At 33.3% G+C, this 20,903-nt stretch overlaps 2 protein-coding genes across 11 annotated transcripts in view; both read left to right on the top strand.

Annotated features, from left to right (window-relative positions):
* LOC123701086 (phosphatidylinositol-binding clathrin assembly protein LAP) overlaps window positions 1–6,314 on the top strand; it is a 39,826-nt gene extending 33,512 nt beyond the window's left edge. For 7 of the 10 annotated variants that reach the window (XM_045648518.1, XM_045648516.1, XM_045648517.1 and 4 more), the window contains 4 exons: window positions 1,447–1,534; window positions 2,319–2,390; window positions 2,649–2,666; window positions 3,433–6,314. In XM_045648518.1, the coding sequence (XP_045504474.1) occupies window positions 1,447–1,534; window positions 2,319–2,390; window positions 2,649–2,666; window positions 3,433–3,540 (286 nt within the window). In that variant the 3' untranslated portion in view covers window positions 3,541–6,314. The remainder of the gene's footprint in view (window positions 1–1,446; window positions 1,535–2,318; window positions 2,391–2,648; window positions 2,667–3,432) is intronic. The other 3 variants (XM_045648515.1, XM_045648523.1, XM_045648519.1) reach the window with 2 other exon arrangements.
* A 1,866-nt stretch (window positions 6,315–8,180) lies between these two features.
* LOC123701096 (alpha-soluble NSF attachment protein) lies at window positions 8,181–20,874 on the top strand. The gene is made up of 7 exons (XM_045648534.1): window positions 8,181–8,374; window positions 10,018–10,214; window positions 17,675–17,754; window positions 18,142–18,327; window positions 18,632–18,805; window positions 19,199–19,357; window positions 20,753–20,874. The coding sequence occupies exons 1-6, from the start codon at window positions 8,283–8,285 to the stop codon at window positions 19,346–19,348; spliced, it is 879 nt and encodes a 292-aa protein (XP_045504490.1). The 5' UTR covers window positions 8,181–8,282; the 3' UTR covers window positions 19,349–19,357; window positions 20,753–20,874.
* The last annotated feature ends 29 nt before the right edge of the window (window positions 20,875–20,903 follow it).

Genomic DNA, 20,903 nt, shown 5'->3' with positions numbered 1-20,903 from the left:
CTTTGTGCACATGTAAAGTGCATAATACACAAGCTATTATAATATTATATAAGAAGAAAGTAAGAAATTATAATTTTTTTTTAGTATTTTCTTAAAAGACTGAAAATCATCACTTTATACATACGCTTATGATATTTTGCCCTGGTTGCCTGTAATAGATATTGTCCTCTCTGTCAACTATTCAGTGAAAAAGGGCACCGAGAATATGTTTGCATATAGGTACTTTAATTTGTATGAAAAATTCAACATTTTTAAAGTTATGACAAAGTATTTTCATAACTTACAAATAGGAACTGGCAATGCCTTTTACTAATCGTACAATTTAAATTTAGACCAGTTATTCAAATGTTCTATTGATAAAATTATTGAGTACCTAATTTTGGGCCTCATGCCGTGCAAATACAAATAAGATTTAAAATAATTACATACACGTTTATACACTATCGTTCCTGTGTTCCTACTGTGTTACTTCCAAATACTTAAGTTTGGAAAAATAAAGTTAAGGCATCTTGCAGCATGCTAGTGAAAGCATCGACATTTTGTTACAATTATTTTAAGTAGAGCTAGAATATTACGCCTCATTTACACCGTGTGACTCTCACCAAATTTCTACTACCATCCCTTTTGTCAACCCAAAAAAGAACAATACAGCGTACATTATTTAGAAATTAAATATTTTAACGCCTTGATCATTATATTATTAACCCGACGTTTCGCACACTTTGTAGCGAGCGTGGTCACGGGGATACCACAAAGTGTGCGAAACATCGGGATAATAGTATAATGAATTAATAGCTTTTAAAATCTGTTAAAATCTTTAATTTCTAAATGTATAATACTCGCGTGAAATCAAACACTAGGAAATACTAAGCATACATTTTCAAAAGTCACTTAGTGTAACGTCAGGCATTTATTTAATGGGATGTTTTATGAAATTTTGTAATTTCACGTTATAGGTATGCTAGATTTTATTTAGATAACTGAATCGATTGTTCAATAATAGCGAGGTTATGAAACACAGTAGACGAATTATGTAGATGCTTTCACGTGTGTTTTTATAGACGTGTCTTTGTCAATGTTGAGGTTATCCAGCAAAGTGTTACTCTACATACAGATACAGATTAAGAACTGTTTTTTTTTTCTTCTAAAAATACTGGGTAACTTTTGAAAAAAGTGTGTTGAAAATTAAAAAAAGAGCTCGCACAAATAAAACTTCTTTGGCAAGATTGAAAAATACCAATTCGTCGCCTTACTCCATGACGTGACGGTATTGCCAACACGTGACCTTGAAATTTTACTCTCAACGCGCCTAAAGATTTTTACTCTCAACGCGCCTTTCTCTTCAATAAAACTTATCAAAATTAGTTTGAAAAATATAAAAAAAATACACAAAAACCTCAACAAAAGCAAAGGCACGCATAATTTGAACGGCATGCGTACCGCTAGACCAATGCAGTGGAGCTCGCCGAAGAACGCCGGCGGTTGGAGCCCGCAGCCTATGCAGGCGACCACCGGCGCTAACTATCGCCCAATGGTAAGGCACTTTGACACGTATGTCTTAGGGAATACGGTTCAAATTGGCAATACAATTTGATGGTGATAGGATTCAGTTTGGTGTAAAGTTTAAATTCGTTTTTGAAAGCTATAGGGATCAATTTACATTAAATTTGATGATGGTAAGGTTGATTTACCTTGTTGCAATGATGATAGAGTCTAATTTGCTTTGACGAGATAATGTTATAAAACCATAAGGTTTAAATTACCTTGATATTGATAAGGTTCAATTTGCCTTGTCATTATGATGTCGATAAAGTTCAAGTTGTCTTGTTTATAAAGTATTAAAATAATGAAATGATATTTAGATTCGCTTTAAGTTTTATGAAATAAAGCGGAGCCATCAATAGTTATTATTTTACTCGACACATGTTACAAAAGTTTGGAATAAAATCATTATAATACAACTTCTGAAACTGATAGTTTAAAGTTTCGTGTTAGGAATTAGGATAGTTTACTTCTATTCTATCGATATTGGCTAGTCGCCAGCAAAACTACTTCTGCAGAAAAACTCCAGGAATAAATACTTTATACATTCCAATCAATTTGTAAGCAAATGACGTTCAAATCGGTTCTTTATATTTCGTAACACCAATAGAAAAGTTTAATTTATGTACATTTTTGATTTAAGTAGATGTTGTTTGCCAGCTAAAGATCTATTTTGAGCTTGAAATTACTTTACTTTCCTTGCTTTTATTTTGCTAATTCTGTCCTCTTTTTATTTCATCCCATAGCATGGCATCCCCATTTATTTTGCGTTTCAGGGACAAGGCATGAGCCTAACACCACTGCCACATACGTTACCCCATATGTACCACACCCCACATTTTGTTATGGTAAGTTTTTTTTTACCTCCCCCTACCCTCCTGTTATTATTTTTTTTAAGTACTTACCCCCCATTTTTTTGCTTTTGTCCCGTGTAATTTGTATAGACCAGACATTTGTAAATTTGGAATGGTGTTGGCGTTTAATGTAAATTTGATTATTAATAGGATGTATATTCGAGCAAATATGAACCTTAAGTTCATTTAGGTTTTAATTTTAAACGGCTTGAAAGAAAATTAATACTGATATCTTTATTGGGCCTTACACAGGAGCAGACACCAATGCAGGTAATGAAATAAAATATGGCTTCTGAAATTGAAAATATTTTTAGAAATGACACAATTTTCTTTGAAATGGGTATAGTTATAACCCGGCATAAAAAATGGATTTAAAAAACCTTACTATTTTTTGATTCCATCATGTTATGGCTCGGGTTATTGCAATTCTATTGACACTTTTGATACAGATTTTTAAGTTATTTCTAAAGAGTCTATTCAGAAGTCATGAGTGTTTTGCACGTGTGTGAGTGCATGGCCAGAACTTAAGTCATCATTCATTTTTAGTCATTCTCTTTTCGATTTCAGTGTGATGTTAATTTCGAATTATAATGATGCTGTTTTTGATTGATTTTCCTTGGCCGTCTGTTTTTCAAGCTTGTTCAATATAGACGGACTGATTATTATTTTGTTTTGCTATGACATACAATATTTGTGAATTATTTTATCATGTTACTAAATGGATTTTATGTTTGAGATACTGTATTAACTATTATTAATTTAAAAGTGACACTTGTGCTCAATTAAAACAAAACTTAAAATAATTTTTAAAACTACTTCAATAACAAAGTTTTTTTGTGAATATTGTCTTCGTTTATAAATTATTTAAGTATGTGCGATTGCTTTTGTCCATTTTTCACTATTTAAATAAAAGGTGTAAGCACTTAAAGTTAAGCCGTTTGAAATATCGAATCTTTAAAAGAAAAATAGTGGGAAATGTCGCAAAAGAGCTAAAATATTTTTCTCAAAAATGTGCTAATAAAGAATTTCTCAACAGCAACAACCGGGCATGGTAATGGGCATGAACGCGTCCCCAATGATGGGCATGGGAGGCATGCCCATGCGCCCGCCCGTACCGCCGCAACCAACCAACCACTTCACTTAAATTGTCTATAACCACACACTGTTCACATCTACAAACCATCGAGCTATTCCAGAAAACCCCCCACCATAAATTTTTACAAAAAATCCAAATTTTTCGCAATTTTTTCTCGAAAAATCTCGATGGTCTTTGAGTTCTGAATCAACCGATTCGATCCACTCAAAGGTTACTTAACATAGTTACAGATTATATACGTCACAGATAATAAACGTAGCGTTGTTTAATCTGCATTGTATATACGATTGTGTTAGAGACGATATGCGCTTAGGTTCAAAGAGTTTATCGGGTAGGTGGATTTTTTTTAGTATAGAAATGTTTTGAGTCATATGATTTGTAAATATTGAATTATATACAGCGGGCGCTTCCGTTCGGACATTGTTACGTATTTTGGTCGGTTTCAACTCGTTTGCGGTTAGGCTTTAAGCTTCGTTAGATTCTAGTGCGTAACGGTTTTCCTTAGCACTTTAAATTTATATTGTAGGCATGTGGATTATTATTTTTCATCCGTTTGATCGCGTATGAACGTTCTTATGATTTGGAGATCTAGAAGTGGTATTTTTTCTTGGTAAAAATATCAACTGTATTAGCTAAACTATAGTCATTTTTAATAAACTAAATATATAGGCACTTCAAATTATGTATTTTGTATGGGTGCATAGTTTTAATTTTGGTTTTCGTCGAAGTCACATTCCATACTAGAAAAATATAAAATGGGATACTGCATTCAGCTTACCCATTTATAGCCGTCTATATTTCTACTAAAATTATTATATTTTATGCAGTTAGCAACATTGTATTTGGTAATATGAAATATTGAGTTAAAAATATTGAGTTTGAAGTCTATTTTTATTCGAAACAGGTGCTGTGCTATGTTTTGAAGTTTAAATATTATCCTTGCCTGATAAAAAAAATTGAAAATTATTGAGACCATATTGATAGTTCATGTAAAAAAGTTACCATCGACCGAGTTTTGCATCAATTTATACAAATTGAATTATTTTTACTGTTAATTACTTTCTTATGATTATTTAGTTTTACAAGAAGGGTTTAAGTTTTAAAAGCAAATTATTTTATAACTTACGTCTTCATTGCTCAGTGAAATTCTCAATACTTTGAACAATCGATGTGGACCAAGTGCCGTCATGTTTTGTGATATTTCTTTAAAGACTGTAGTAAACGAAAGTATTAACATTTTATTTTGTATCTGTCGCTTGAGCAAAGTATTGGGTCGGTGTTGTCGTGTCACGCTTGACGTTTGAAATTGTTATTTATCTGGCAACACTACGGTGCAGTATCTTACAATAAAATCGCGTAATTTATGATAATATAGAAATACGATAGCAAATTATTAATCTACATGTATTCAGTTTAGTCGAGATGTACGTATGTGTAAATAGGGCGTAGTTGTTTATCTCATATTCCATAGGAATTTATTGTTACATACCTTACTAAAAATTGAGTGCATCCTCTACTTTAACGCTACATATTTTGTTAGTTGTGCTATAGGTACGTTATACGTAGGTGCGTTCAGCAATTAGATAATCGATTGCCAAATCATTATGTGCATGCTCAGTGTAAACGATTAAATTATATTTTTGCTATTTTATTAATAAACACGTAAATGAAATATTTTGGTGAAAATTTTATCTTAATAGCTATTACATTTAGTTTTAAATGTTAGCTATCATTTTGCTCGTACTTTGTGCAATTTTTTTAATTACAATGGCAACTTCTTGCCATAATTAAAATAATGTATGGTTCTTTTTCAGTTCTTTTACACTGATTTTCAAATATTATTCTGTGATGAATGAACTGTTTTTATAGTTTATCGCTAGTAACATTAAATTTTTTAAAGATTGTCTTGATCTTATTTTGAATTTATTTACTCATTGAAATCGTTAAGTTGTATATTTTATTTGATTATGCTAATCTATTTTGTCTTATGATTTATTTTATGTAAATATTCACATGCTATTTTATTTAGTAGCTCTGTCGTGCCTTGAGATATTCAGTTTATTTATGTGAATAAAAAATTATTAAGATTTTTGGTTTTTATTTTATTTTTCATTCACGCTTGATTCACCCTTCATTTTTATTTAATAAAGTGTTTAAGAATTCAAATGACAATACTAAATTCCTATTATTAACAACCTATATAAAATATTTTCCATTTAAATTTGACTAAATTAAAATCCCGCAAGCAATGGACGGTAGGTCTGTTGGGAGATTAGTAATATCAACAAAAATTAAGCAACTAAAAAAAATACCAAGTACATTTGTGCAAACCTTTGCATTAGTCAAGACCTATCGTCTATTATTTTCGCCATGATTCATAAGTGGGGATAAAACCATACAAAATATATCATATATGGCAACATCCACCTACTTCAATGTTACCATGTCCATGCTTAAAATTTCCCATACAAGAACACAATATAGATGTCTAGTTTATTAATATGAACGTTTATATCGTGTAGAATGTAGAACAGTTTTGTATATCGCAAATAATATATTCTTACTGTAATTTTATGTCTACAGCAATAGTAGACATACATTGGTGTAGATTCTCAAATTTATGTACCTACGTATATCTAGATAACCTATTACTATATAGAGGAGATTAATATATTTTTGTTAGGAATGTTCTTCTCCCACTTAGTTACTACTATGTTCTGAATAGTAAATATAACGCTTACGATATTATACGTGTGTTGTTGAAACGTAATTAGCAACGGTTTATTGTGTATAAAATATAATAAATACCTACTCAAAGTTGATTGATGTTTTATTTTATTATCACCCCTATTATGTAATATGTTATTGTATGGTTTTTGAAGTCAATATATTTTCATTAGGTACTAACTACTCCTGATGACTCGGCAAATTAAAAAAAAATAACTCATTCAGTTAATTCTCGCTGAGAAATGAATTTTTGAGTTGTGGTGAATTAACCCGACTTTATACTTTTTCATCTTAACTACATAATTACTAGCTACTGGTGTCTGGATATAAACTATCTAGTAGTGAGTTGTGACATAAATTATTATTAAGCTAACTACGTTAATCTTACGTAAAACCAGCTTAAAATGATATCTAAAACCAGAATTATTATTATACTTGTTGTGCCCCACGGTTTTCCCCGCATCGCTGCGCTCCTGTTGATCTTAGCGTGATGATAATATAACCTTCCTCGATAAATGAGCTATCTATCACCGAAATAATTTTTCATATCGGACCAGTAGTCTTAAAGCTGGGTATCGACTTCGCGCTCCTGGCGCGCGCGCCATGAATGACCGCGCCGAGAGTGCGTTCCGCGGAGCGCGTTCCAAATAATTGAAGTATATCAACTAAGCGCACCTGGCGCGCGTGGCAACCGTTCCAGTGTTTGGCCGTTCATCATGGAAGCTAGTCGTGTACAAGCAGCAGCAGCTTTTGTAATTATACACAGCATAATAAGAAAGAAAAAACAGAAACGAAAAGTGCGTTGGTGGATAAAAGAGCTGTACCGAAAAAGAATGCAGTATGGAGTGACACTTATAAGAGATATGCAGTTCGAAGTGATAGAAGACACAATAAAAAACTTCACTTCACTTTGGTTATCCATAATTATTACTCGGAGCGCAACAAACACAAAAAATACGACAAACCCGTCTCCATTGGCGCGCGCGCCACGATTGATGCGCGGTAAAAAACCGACACCCGACGGAACGGACCGCTCCGCGTTCGACCGCTCCAACGAACATTTTGGCGCGCGTTCCAAACTGGTATCCATTTCACGCGGCTGGAGCGCGCGCCAATGTTCGATCTCTTGGAGCGCGAAGTCGATACTCACCTTAAGATTAGCGCGTTCAAGCAAACAAACAAACTCTGCAGCTTTGTAATATTAGTATAGATTTATCACTACCACTATCTTTATGATTACAAACGACGTGGTTCGGGCTGTAGGGAGAAAAAAATTCTTGTTTCACGGTCGGGTAAATAATTCATTAAGATATTAATATTATGTACCTATAGCCTATAGGTACAGCAAATATTGTTACAGAGGCATAGGGTTGGGCATAGGCATATCAAAGTAATCTACCTATAGTTTAGATAGTTATATTGGTCACGTGATAAGTGTGAAAAATTAGGAGGGTAGATCAAACAGAAAAAACATTTAACTTAAACCAAAGATAAACTTTATAAAAGCCACTAAACTTTATAAACTAAATTCCATAAAGCAGGAAATATCCACAAGAGTAAATTGCAATCCATCGGCTCCCGATACTAATTATATACGTAGTAGTCTGATTTAATCGCCAATAATGAGATTCGAGCTGTTTATCGTTATATTTTTAGTATATATAGCGGTAAAATTTGATCAACCTTTTTTAAATTTAGAAAATGAAGATATATTTTTTTTATTTTTTTTTTTAATCAAATGCTATTTACACATTAGGGCCAGTTTGAAACTATGATGAGTTAGATAATTTTTAGATGTTATTATGAGCAAAATATTAAATAATGATCAGACTAATGTAACGATTATTTTTTATAATATTTTTATTGAAGATGTATCAAAAATTATTTATCAGTTTTCATGAACGCATCTTTCTTGAATTTTTGTTGATGGCAACAAAAAACTAATCGATGACAGCGACAAAGTATTCGAGTCGGGAGGAGTGACGACATTTTGTCAATAAATTATAAATTTTGCTCTTTTGGTTAAAATATCTTAATATTAGTCGGTATACTTTGCCATAAAAATGGCAGATAGTGAACAAAAAGCTATGCAGCTGATGGCGGAGGCGGAGAAGAAGCTAAGTTCTTCTAAAACATTTCTCGGGTCCCTGTTCGGGTAAGGACAATGACTTGTTCAATAATTTGTTTAACTGTTCTATGATTCATGTTATTTTGTCTAGATTCTATAATGCATAATATAATAATAAATAAAAAACTACCTACTGCCTGACCAAGTCTAATCTTGATTAAAATTGAATAAGACAAAATACCCAATAGTCATCATTATTATTCATCGTGAAGTAAACATAAATGTCCTTGTAGGCTTTTTATTTCTCGCTAATCCTATTATGACTCTGATTAACGTAATTTGACATGCACAATCGAAGTTTTTTCACAACAGGATGTCTAAGAATCTCACTGGAGTTTCTATACTATATTCAAACCTATCATGAAATTTTCACGATTTGAAGCACACGTAGTCATGTATTAATTTAATCCTTGATAATGAATAAGAAGCCTTTATATTTATATCATTTATATTTTAATGATGATGAAATAGGGTTGTATTGATCAATAATATAATAAGTCCTAATACTTTGTTACTTCTTTTAAATGTTCCTATCTGATTAAATGCACATGCAAAAACATTTATCTTATGCACAAACATAGCACATCATATAAATTGGTTGTATTCACAATAATTGAATCTTAAAAAGATTTGACTGCACTCAGATAATTATTTATTATAATAAATATGGCAAGCCTTAATTGGTCATTCATTTTTACTGCCAATGCATAGCAATTTAGATCTTTATGTATTAACATATAGATGTATAATAATAGTATTAGCTAGAACAGACTGATAAACTCAATACCTTTACATAATAATTTTCTAAACTATTACAATCTGCTTTACTTCCTATCCAGAAAATTAGACGCATACATCCATACTAATATTATAAATGCGAAAGTAACTCTGTCTGTCTGTCTGTCTGTTACTCAATCACGCCTAAACTACTGAACCAATTTTCATGAAATTTGGTTTGGAGATATTTTAATACCCGAGAAAGGACATAGGCTACTTTTTATCCTGGGAAAATGACGCAATCCCGGAAATCCCACGGGAACGTGAACTATGCGGGTTTTACTTTGACGGCGCGGGCGAAGCCGCGGGCGGAAACCTAGTACTTAATAGATACACAATTAGTGTGTTAAATTATAAGTTTGTACACTATGATATTGTCTCTAAAAAAAGAGTTTGGTGTAAGTGAAAGTTCACCAAGAATCATCCACTGCACTTAGCAACACTTGCAAATGACTATCATGTAGAAAATTTCAACAGTGAAAGTCAGTGTGACCCACAAGGCTCATTTACTCATTTAATAATCTTCATACAATATAATAAGAAGGATTTTCATATGATTTTTTCTTTTTAATAGGACAAGATTTCTGCCAATAGGTTGAAAAATCATGTTCATTTTTTCTGTGATACAAAATACCATTCCACACACAAAACATGTTTTATTGTATTTCCAAGTTTTGATTTCATGATTTGCAAAAACCTTTTTCAAATTGGTTCATCCGTTCACCAAGAACAAATTTAAAATATTAGATGGTGATTCTTCACTTTGTGTCTAAGATGTAATACTCATGTATAATTTTAATAACAGTATAACATAGCTCATTTATCAGGAAATATGATACAAAACCCAATCTACACAAATAAAAAGTTCTAAAACCATTAATAATTCAATATAGTGGCTCATCGAAAGTTGAAGAAGCGGTTGACTGCTACCTGCGAGCGGCCAATCTATTCAAGATGGCGAAGAAATGGGCGCAGGCTGGCCAAGCGTTCTGCAGTGCGGCTCAACTCCACCTGAAGGCTGGCGTACGACACGACGCGGCTACCAACTTTGTAGACGCGTCTAATTGTTATAAGAAGTGTGATCCTAATGGTAAGTTCTACAAAACAAGTGTCAGACCAAGCCAAGGTTCGAGATCCCTGTCAAAGGGGTACGCCCTTGTGCATGTCCTAACCAGAACTGAAGGTTCACCCACGCGTCCGCGTTCAGATGTAGAAGCCCTTCTGGCTACGATTGAGACACCACACAAAAAAAAACAGGGAAAAAGTTTATGCGTGCTGTATTAAATTTAATCTACTATCTATTTTTTGTCTACTTACTATCTATGATGTCTTGGTTTGTTATATTATTAGTAGTTAATAATAGTTATTTTGACTCTTGGTTTGCTAAGCAGTTAGGGACGTAGTGATTTAATTAAGGGGTTTTTAATAATAATAGATATAAAGGTAGTTGATTCACTGATACAAATAGGGGAAAGTTTTACTGCATGGTGCAAACTGCAAAGTTTAGTTGTTTATTGTAGTCTTGACTTTTGATGGGCAGGGAAATGTAATCATGGATACATAGTAGTAAAATAATTTAAAAAATAACTTATTATAATACTTCTTCTACTATTTTCATAAACTACTTACTTACCTGAGTATGAGTCCTGACCCCAGTCTAACTTTTTATATTTTTATTTTTAGAAATGAAATAGAAGCTAGAGAAATTAGTGCAGTATAATTTTATAATCTAATATAACTGAATGGTACAAAGTTTGATATTACTTTGGCTTGAGTGTTGGTGCGCAACAACTTTTACAATAAACTTATACAGTTAAAGTCTCCCTAATGTATTACGGCCCTATGTAGACCTAATGTAATTATTAACTATGTTGTATAATAAGTGCATTATAAAATATTATTTATTTATTAACGGTCAAGTTTGCTTGACGTATCCCTACTATGAAAAAAATTACGACAGTACCGTCGTCATTGGTAGATTTTACACGCTCTTGAAAATATTTTTAGATCCATCAAGACAAAGCAAGCGCGGATCCAGGGGGGGGGGGGTCATGGGGTCATGACCCCCCCCTGGGCTATCTCCACGACCTAAGTGGACCACTAATTTAATATTAACTTTTTTAAATTAACAAATGAATATCGTTTATCATGATGTTTTTATTAACTTTTGAAATATAAAAGTAATATAGAGCATTGAAATCAATTACAAACGTTAGAGAATATAACAAAAATTAGAGGAAAAGTTAATTACGGTCGATCTGGGGTTGGGATTTAAGATCATAAAACAAGTTTTCTCGATTTTCGAAATAAACTATAACTGCGGAATAAAGATTAATGGTAAAGTTGTGGGTAAGTAAAATATTTTTCACAACTTTTGCTAAATATTACACTTTTCTCACAAAACCTCAAATATCGAAATATCCCGTTCGTCGATAAGACGTAGGTAAAATTACAATTTTTTTTAAACTAAATAAGACTAAAATTAAGTAATTAATTAATTTATTAATTATCAACTCAATAAATGGTAAATAACAATAGAAAATACAGTAAAATTAGGAAAAAACCCGGCCGGGTGCGAGTCAGACTCGCGCCCCGAGGGCTCCGAACAAACCAATCTTTTTTATTATGTTGTAGGTATCTTTAAATTTTGTTTTTAGCATTATTTTCTTTATCTGTGCTTTAAGACGTGATTTTAACCAAATTTCAAGACTCGGTGTTCACGGGAAGTACTTTGTAGGTTTTGATTCCCCTTGTGGGTTGTAAGTTTAAAACTATCTATCTATTAAAAAATATATATTTTTTATTTAATGTAATAAAAAAATCATGTTTTTCGCAATTATTCCTATATCTGTGCTTTAAGACGTTACTTTTTACTAAATTTGATTTTAACCAAATTTCAAGACTGTGTTAACGGGAAGTACCTTGAAGGTCAATTATTTCCTCAACAATTCCCTTGCGAATGTCAAAATTTGCAATAGGTAATTTCCAGTATAAACGGCTGTATCTTTTTAATTACGTTGACTTATACGTTAGATTTTTTCACATTACATAACAGTGTTTTTTATTTAAAAAAAAATATTAAGCCTTTAAGCCCACCCGATCAAAAGATCATCCGTAAATGCTGTTTTTTTTTTCAAATTTCGATATTCTCAAGGAAATCAAAACCTACAGGATAGTTCCCGTGTACACAGAGTCATGAAATTTGGTACATATACTACATAGTAAAATTGTATAACACAGATATAGGATAATTGCGAAAAACGATGGAATTATCCTTCTATACTTTTTTAAATGATTTTTATTTTACAATTTTAAATATCAATAGGTGGAAAAAGGGATCAACGTCAACCGATTGTTTTCGAAATTGCCTCCTCTTACCCTTTCTAGAACCCATTTTCTCATGAACGGGTGGAGGTATCATGCTGAAATTCATATTGAATACCTACTCGACTCTATTGTTCCATGCAGTTGTGAATAAATCAACCTAGTAGCAAACGCATTGAAAAAGATACAGCTGTTTATGCTGAAAATTTTCGACATTCGCAAATGTCGCCTGGAATCAAAACCTACAGGCTACTTCCCGGGAACGGAGAATCTTGAAATTTTTGTAGGTTGTCTCATAACACAGATAATGGAAAAATTACAAAAAGCATAAATATTTAAAGTTAAAACATATAAAAATGGTTGTAGTTACGGAATTCTTGGTGCGCGAATCCGACTCGCACTTGGCCGGTTTTTTTTTTAACTATAACTACGTTTCAATTAAATTTATCAAAATATAGCTTTGAAATATATAGCTTTTGAAACTTTACCACGACTATGCAGTGACCCCCCCCTGGCACTAAAGCTGGATCCGCCCTTGAGACAAAGAGACAATAATTAAGAGGCCGGCGGACGACAATTTTTCCATACAAACGTAATACCAAAATAATTTTCAGTTTGAGCATATTTCCACTTTATTGTGCTGTTATTCGGAATAAGACAGTATTTATCTAGGTTCCCATATTATTTTTATTGCAAAATACTTAAATACAACGAATTGTAAACGATTTGTATTTCTCACATTTTTAAAGTATAAATGATATGTTTTCTACTCATCCATTCTGTAATAAAAACGGCAATATTCTTAATGTAATGTAATTCGAAACATGGTTTACATTGTTAAGTTACACAATATGCAAAAAAAATTGGAAAAGCATTGAGTTTTCATTCATCGTTTTTGGTATTACGGCACACGTTCAAATTAATCACAAATTTTCATCGGTCGTCGTGCTGTCGCATCAAGCACAATATACAGATACATACAGTAAACTTCATAGCACAGAATACATAATAGTAGCTAAACGCTACAGAACGGACACTCTCCGCCTCCCGCCAAAATTAAACACTTACCTCACCCCGCACGATCAGACATGTTATGGTACCCATTTCCCCGCAAGGACGATACCAACGACGTCTTTAGACGAAACGCAACGAAGATTGACAACATTAATCAAATTGACTTAAAGCAATTTTATTATTTTGGATTTGAAATTAAACACTTACCTCACCCCGCACGATCAGACATGTTATGGTACCCATTTCCCCGCAAGGACGATACCAACGACGTCTTTAGACGAAACGCAACGAAGATTGACAACATTAATCAATTTCTATCCTTTATAAATTTATAAATTTATAACATTAATCAAATTGACTTAAAGCAATTTTATTATTTTGGATTTGTGATTATCGTTTTTCGTAGAAAATGGTTAGATATTGTGCTGTTTACGGATGTATTTCATCAGAAAAACGCGAATTTTTTTTTACGCTAGTCACAAATGTGCCAACCATAAAGAGTTTACACACACATTTGCAGTCTCTACTGTGTGACTGTCAAAACTATAATTTTGTATGGAGTGTCCGGGGTGTGCTTCATAGTATAGAAAAAAGTTTGTATGTGTTGGTAATATTTTCGATGTGTGAAAACCACGTCACCACTTTGTCAAGCACAAGCCTGTCAAACTATTTTCTTTTTCATCCTAAAACAAAAAGGTGGAGGTTCTATGCTCGTATAATAATAATTTTAATTTATTTTTGCATATTTTGTGTTTTTTAGTTTAATTTAATTTATCGTTTTAAATATAATTAAGTAGGTATACCTAAATACAAGTATTGTTAATTCTGGTTTAAAATAATTAGGTACTTTAATAATTATTTTAATTAAAATAATTTGCGCCTGTAATCACTACATATATTAGCAACATAATAAATTTTCTAGTGTATCAATTTTTTTTTCTACTAATTTATTTAGGTAGCTCAGTCGGCCGCGAAAATCCCAATATCTATACATATAATAAATCTGTAGAAGGGTCAATTCTGTACATTGAAAATATTGAAAAAATAAATACCAGGGGGTGTTACTGGATCGATACCAAACCCAAATATGTGATTAAAAAAATTTTTGTCTGTCTGTCTGTCTGTCTGTATGTGAAGACATCACGTGAAAACTAGCGGTTCGATTTCGATGAAACTTGGTATAATTATACCTTATTATCCTGGGCGTAAAATAGGATACTTTTTATCCTGGAAAAATACGTAGAAAAAAATTAATCTTAATTTTGCAGTTTTATACCTAGACGTTGTTCCGTAGAACCGCGAACACACGTTGCGTATTATTATAGGCCTAGCCGTATTTGGGAATTGGGTCCAATAGATATTTATAAGATGTTATTGTCAGAGGTATTCAAAATGGAGAAATAAACCATCCACACGAAGACCGACATCCGCGCGGACGGAGTCGCGGGCGGAAGCTAGTTTTAAATATTTTTTTAAAAATCGTGTTTTTAAAATAAAACTCTGGGTGTTCTACTCGTGTAAAGAGAAGCTCCTTAGATATTTCCGATAAAAAAGGGTCAAAGGATGTCACTTTTTTGCGCCTAAAAGTAAAAACATATAGTGCATTGTGCGTGCGTATTTTTTGCCAATTGTATTGTAATATTTCTGACTAGCTTTCACCCGCGTCTCCGTCCGCGCGGATGTCGGTCTTCGCGTGGATGGTTTATTTCTCCATTTTGAGTTACTCTGACAATGACATCTTATAAAAAAAAAGAATCCACTGCGGGTAACGCAACGTGTGTTCGCGGTTCTACAGAACAACGTCTATGGATAAAACTGAAAAATTAAGATTATTTTTTTCCACGTGTTATTCCAGGATAAAAAGTATCTAAAAGTATATATTATATGCCCAGGATAATAAAGTATTTAATTATTATGTCAAGTTTCATCGAAATCGAACTGTTAGTTTTCACGTGATGTCAGCATACAGACAGACAGACAGACGGGTATAGAGTATAGATTATATTTGCGAAAAAAATGTACCCTGATTTTTACAGCTACATTTTTTTTCTACAAAGCCTAGATGTTGAGATATTATTGAAGACTAGATTTTCGCCCGCGTTTGCAAAGGAAAACCCGCATAGTTCCCGTTCCCGTGGGATTTTCGGGATAAAAATCCTATGTGTTAATCTAAGTTACCCTCTATATGTGTGCTAAATTTCATTGTAATCGGTTCAGTAGTTTTTACGTGAAAGAGTAACAAACATCCATACATCCATAGAAACTTTCGCATTTATAATATTACTAGTAGGATATAAGTGTTGTAGAGAAATTTCCTTAAAACGCATTGCTATTCTGCACATACACTTACGATTGCCCAAAGTTTGCTGCAAAAATAAAGTAAATAAGAAACATTATATTCCTAAATAAAAAGAAATGCGTTTGTCAATATGAATGAATGGTACACTCACACAACTACACACTATTCACACAAATTCACGCGCGGCTTCGGCGGGAATTGTGCAACAGAGACAACAATATTCGAGCGTATTTTGCCTTCACTTCGAATTGCAGAATTGGCAGCATCCGCCGGACTCTTAAGACTAATATTCTATCTTTTCTCAAAAAAGTGCTTAAATCTATTTACGCGACAAGATACTTTAATAAGCAATTTTGTTGAAGTGTAGAATACATTAAAGTTGAACTGAAAAATTTATAAATTGTCATGTATTTCATTATTCAACAGTTGCAAAGTAATCTACTTAGTTATAACGAGGTTGTGATCTAAAGTAGGCTATTAATACTATATAATGTGAGTTCATGGCGCGTTAGTTTTGCATCGTGGCAAGGAATCAAATGCCTCCATTCGAGTATATTATTGCCCCAATTTATCACGTACTTGTGACGAAATATTACTTAGACAATATCGTCGTATGGCATTGTGTGTACATTATTTGGCAAAATTTGTATTTGGGTTTACTGTATATTGGAGACATTGTGCTGTGTCGCTTTGTCGTAACTTTGTGGGTTTATTCATAACTTGTAGTCTCGCTCGAAAAATAAACCTTTGCAAAGATCGACTTATAAAAGTTTTTGCCATCTTGATAGCAAACCATTTATTTATAATTTTATAGTTACTTAATTAAAAATTATTCCTCCTAAAATAATTTGGATTCTCTATTGAAAATCTCGTATAGACAGGGCATTGAAGTTGTTCACCTATATTCTCGGAGAATCCATCAATATAGTAGATGTGGTTTGCATCCTCTTCATGTGGGAGGTGATTTTTTAATTTACGTTAATAAGAATCTACTTACTTAGTAAGAACGATTTATTCGATTTTTATACATAGTATAAAATAAAATCGTTGTTTTGTCTGTCTATCCCTGTGTATGCGTTGATTTTTAAAACTACGCAACGTATTTTAATGGGTTTAGTGGTTTTTGAGGAAGTCTATAGTATATAATTTGTTAAGTATTAGACTAGCGGATAGCTAGTATAATGACCTAAACAAAACTATGAATTTGTTCCGCTTTTAATAATAATCAAAATACTCCAGTCCAGCATTGGTTTCGCCCCAATTATAACCCCTGATAATAATAATTGTTCAAATTGATCGCAAATTTTCCGATAACATCATATGCGTCATATATTTATGACTAAACGATAGCCACAAGTGCTTTTTATCAATTTTATCTCGAACATTATGTAATATTTACAAACAGATGCCATTTTTAGCAGAACTCCACAATTATTGATTAATAGCAGTCTCTCTATCTCATGATATCTTATGTAATCGTGATTGAGTAACGTTTTGCAAGCCTATGATTTTAGCAAGCAAGCCAATAAATAATGAATGTGATGGTCAAAATTTCCTTACTTTATGTAAAACGATTTCAGAGTACGTTATTATGGTCTAAAATTAAGGAATTATTTGACCTCTCCACTGTTATTTTCTTGAAATTTTTTTTTCAAAGAAATCTCTTTCTATTTCCACATTTCACTATATTTTGACTTTACACATCTTAATATATTATATTGTATGTTGAATGTGTAGTGTAAGAATGCAGAATCTTATGATATCAAACATGTGCCAAGGCCAACATATCTTTGCTCTTTATATTATGACAGAAAAAAATAGAATGTGTATTGTTATTAGTTGCTTCTATTGTTACAATAGGAGTTCCGTTTATGTTCTCTTATTCTAAAGTCCAATTTTCTTCTCATTAATAGAAGCCGTATCGTGTCTCCTGAAAGCAATCGAGATCTACACCGACATGGGCCGCTTCACTGTGGCCGCTAAACAACATCAAGTACGTAACTTTTGCTTTAGTTGTTTTATTATCAACTAGCTCTTGCCCACAGCTTCGCCTGCGTGGAAAAAATAAATAAACATGATGCAAATCACTTCAAATTGTACATTCTAGAATCCAGCGAAACTGTACAGAACAAAGTACCTTTGACAGAACATTCTATGTAGAACGTATTATTAACGTATTATATATATATTCTATCTATCTATCTATCTAGAACGTTTGCGAACATTACAGAGCACAGTGTACATTTCTCATCCCTCACAAATCACTTGAATACTGAACGTTCGCGAACATTACAGAGCATTGCGCACACTTTCCACCTCATCCCTCATCACAAATCAACTCTCGATATAGAACATTCTAGAGCATTCTCGAACGTTCCAGAACATAGCGGAACTGTACGAGACCGAGTGCGTGGACCTCGCCCGAGCGATGCAGCACTACGAGCAAGCGGCGGACTACTTCCGCGGCGAGGAGTCCACGTCCTCAGCCAATAAGTGCATGCTCAAGCTGGCCCAGTATGCGGCACAGTTGGAGCACTATGATAAGGCGATACAGATTTATGAACAGGTATGGGGGTATTTTGGGAATGTGCTTTTTGGTTGGGGTGTAATTTTTTTGTGGTAGAATGTAAACGTTACAATAATAATCATTTGTGAATATCGCGCTTGAGCAATCTAAAGGAGCTACGTTTAAAAAAATTTCTAGGAAAATAAAAACATAAAAAAGCCTTGTTCAATAATTTATTTAAAATATTTTTATACATTCATGACGTCTATGATAAAAAAATCACATAGTTTCTTGAAATTTAAGAATGAAATACATCTCTATGCAAATGAAATTTAACATCTATAATACCCGCTCTACATTACAGATAGCGAAGTCGTCGCTGGACAACAGCCTGCTGAAGTACAGCGCGAAGGAGTACATGTTCCGCGCGGCGCTGTGCCACCTCTGCGTGGACATACTGAACGCGCAGCACGCGCTCGAGAAGTACTGCGCGCTCTACCCCGCCTTCGCCGACACGAGGGAGTGCAAGCTGATCAAGGTGCCGGCTCTACACCGCACTCTACACTAACACTATACTCTACCGCACTTGTTTCTGCGCTGTGCCGCTCTACACACATCGCTCTACCACTACGTTCTATGCTCTACCACTCTACACACAGCGCTCTACCCGCTACGCTCTACGAATTCATCCTCGGCGATCTACCGCTCTAAACGATACACTATACAATTGATTCGATAATACCGTGATTTCTTCTCCGAATATTAAGCCGCCCGTTAAGTTGTGGAAACACATTGAAACCTTAGCATTCTATGAACACAATGGGTAAATTGGATGTACGATGTTTGTAATACAACACGCAGCCCCAAGACATTTTATGATTTATTTTTAACAATAAAGTTATAAATTATAAACCTAGATGCTTCATTCCAGGAGCTGATCGAGCACCTCGAAGAGCAGAACATAGACGCGTTCACCGAAGCGGTGAAGACATACGACAGCATATCCCGGCTCGACCAATGGTATACCAGCATGTTGGTGCGCATTAAGAAGCAGATCAACGACAACCCGGACCTGCGCTGAGCGGCCACGGTACGGCTTGCGCAAACCGCGCTGTCATGCACGGCGTCATGCTTGCGGTGCGGTGTTGCTGGGGCTTTATGGGGGGGGTTTGCGCAAATTAGTTTGGTGTAATTTATGTTTGGGTTGGTTGATTTTTTTAGCACGGTTCGACTTGCGCGCACCGCACTGTCATGCAAAAGTGTCATTCAAGGCGTTATGCTTGAGGTGCTGTGTTGCTGGCTACTTTAGGGGGGAGGTTTGCGCAAATTTGTTTAGTGTAGGGGTGGAATGAATTTATTTGGGTTTGTCTCGTTTTGTAGGATTCGGGATAATTTAGTTTATGAGTCACTACAAATAAAAAAACAAGTTAAATTTGCTACCGAACTTAAGTGCAATTGTAAATTAGTTTGTTGGTAACGTGCTAAATTCTTAAATTATAGATTGTTTTTTGTAGGTAGTAAAGTGGGTTTGCGCAAACTGTTTGCGCGTGCTATTTGTTATTTTAGTGGTAATTTTAGTTTTTCATGCTTAGTTTGTATAAACTTCCCTATCTAGTATATAAATTTAATCTTTTCTTTTTCACGTTATAAAGCAGTTGACTAATTGCAAGAAAAGACGGAAACAATAGCAAGTATTAGAATAGACAAATAGATTCGGGCTTAAACTTCGTAATTTTATAATATAAGCTAGAACCAGTGCTAATATAGATTTTTATAAAGGCTCGGCTACACACTACGAAAGTTTGCGCAAACTTAGTTTGACTAGATTTTTTTTATTCTGTTGTTTTATTTTTAGTATAATCTATTAGACTTTCTCAATCTAGTAATGTTGCATCTACACGATCCGTCAGGTTTGTGTAAGCAAAGGAAAAATGACGAACCGACGAAAATTCATGTAAAATATGAAATGTGACATTTGTTTTGACTTCGTCGTAAATAACTTTCAAGTAGATATAATGCGCCTATTCATTGTATTTTATAGATTAGGTTGATTACACTGCTGGCCGTGAAAATGGAAAAGAATTGATAGTGCGAATTGTTACTTTTTTCGCTTTTTTTAATGAACAGTGAACACTTGGTCAACAAACGAGTTTATCAACTTTTCTGAATATATTTATTAATTTGATTTGAAAATAGATAATTAACAAAATTAGCATTATTATTGGCATTTCATACATTTTTATTGGCTAACAGTGTAATGATTAGTAAACAAGTTCTATTAATTATTATAATATAGTTCATAAGCGAGTTTTTTCTAAAGATATCGGATAGGGTGCACTGCTTACATTGATAAGTACACGAGATAGATAAAAATAATACTAAGGTGTACGCATTTCTTTGGCCTGATGTGTAAAATTTTGGATTTTATTGTATTTTTTTTTTTTGTAGATAAAAAATATTTAAGATTTCCTTTTTTCTATTTCAGATTGGGGCCCGTTCTCATTTTTCTAGTTTAATTCTCGTATGTAATTATGTAACTATTACGTTGTTGTAAATATTATTATATTTTATAAAATTTCGTTATTAATAAACATATTTTTTTGTTCAGTTTTGTTTTTTTTTATTGTTTTGTATTT

The sequence above is a fragment of the Colias croceus genome, chromosome 20 (assembly GCF_905220415.1).
Source record: "Colias croceus chromosome 20, ilColCroc2.1".
NCBI classification, from domain to species: domain Eukaryota; kingdom Metazoa; phylum Arthropoda; class Insecta; order Lepidoptera; family Pieridae; genus Colias; species Colias croceus.
This window is presented reverse-complemented; position numbering and strand designations above follow the sequence as displayed.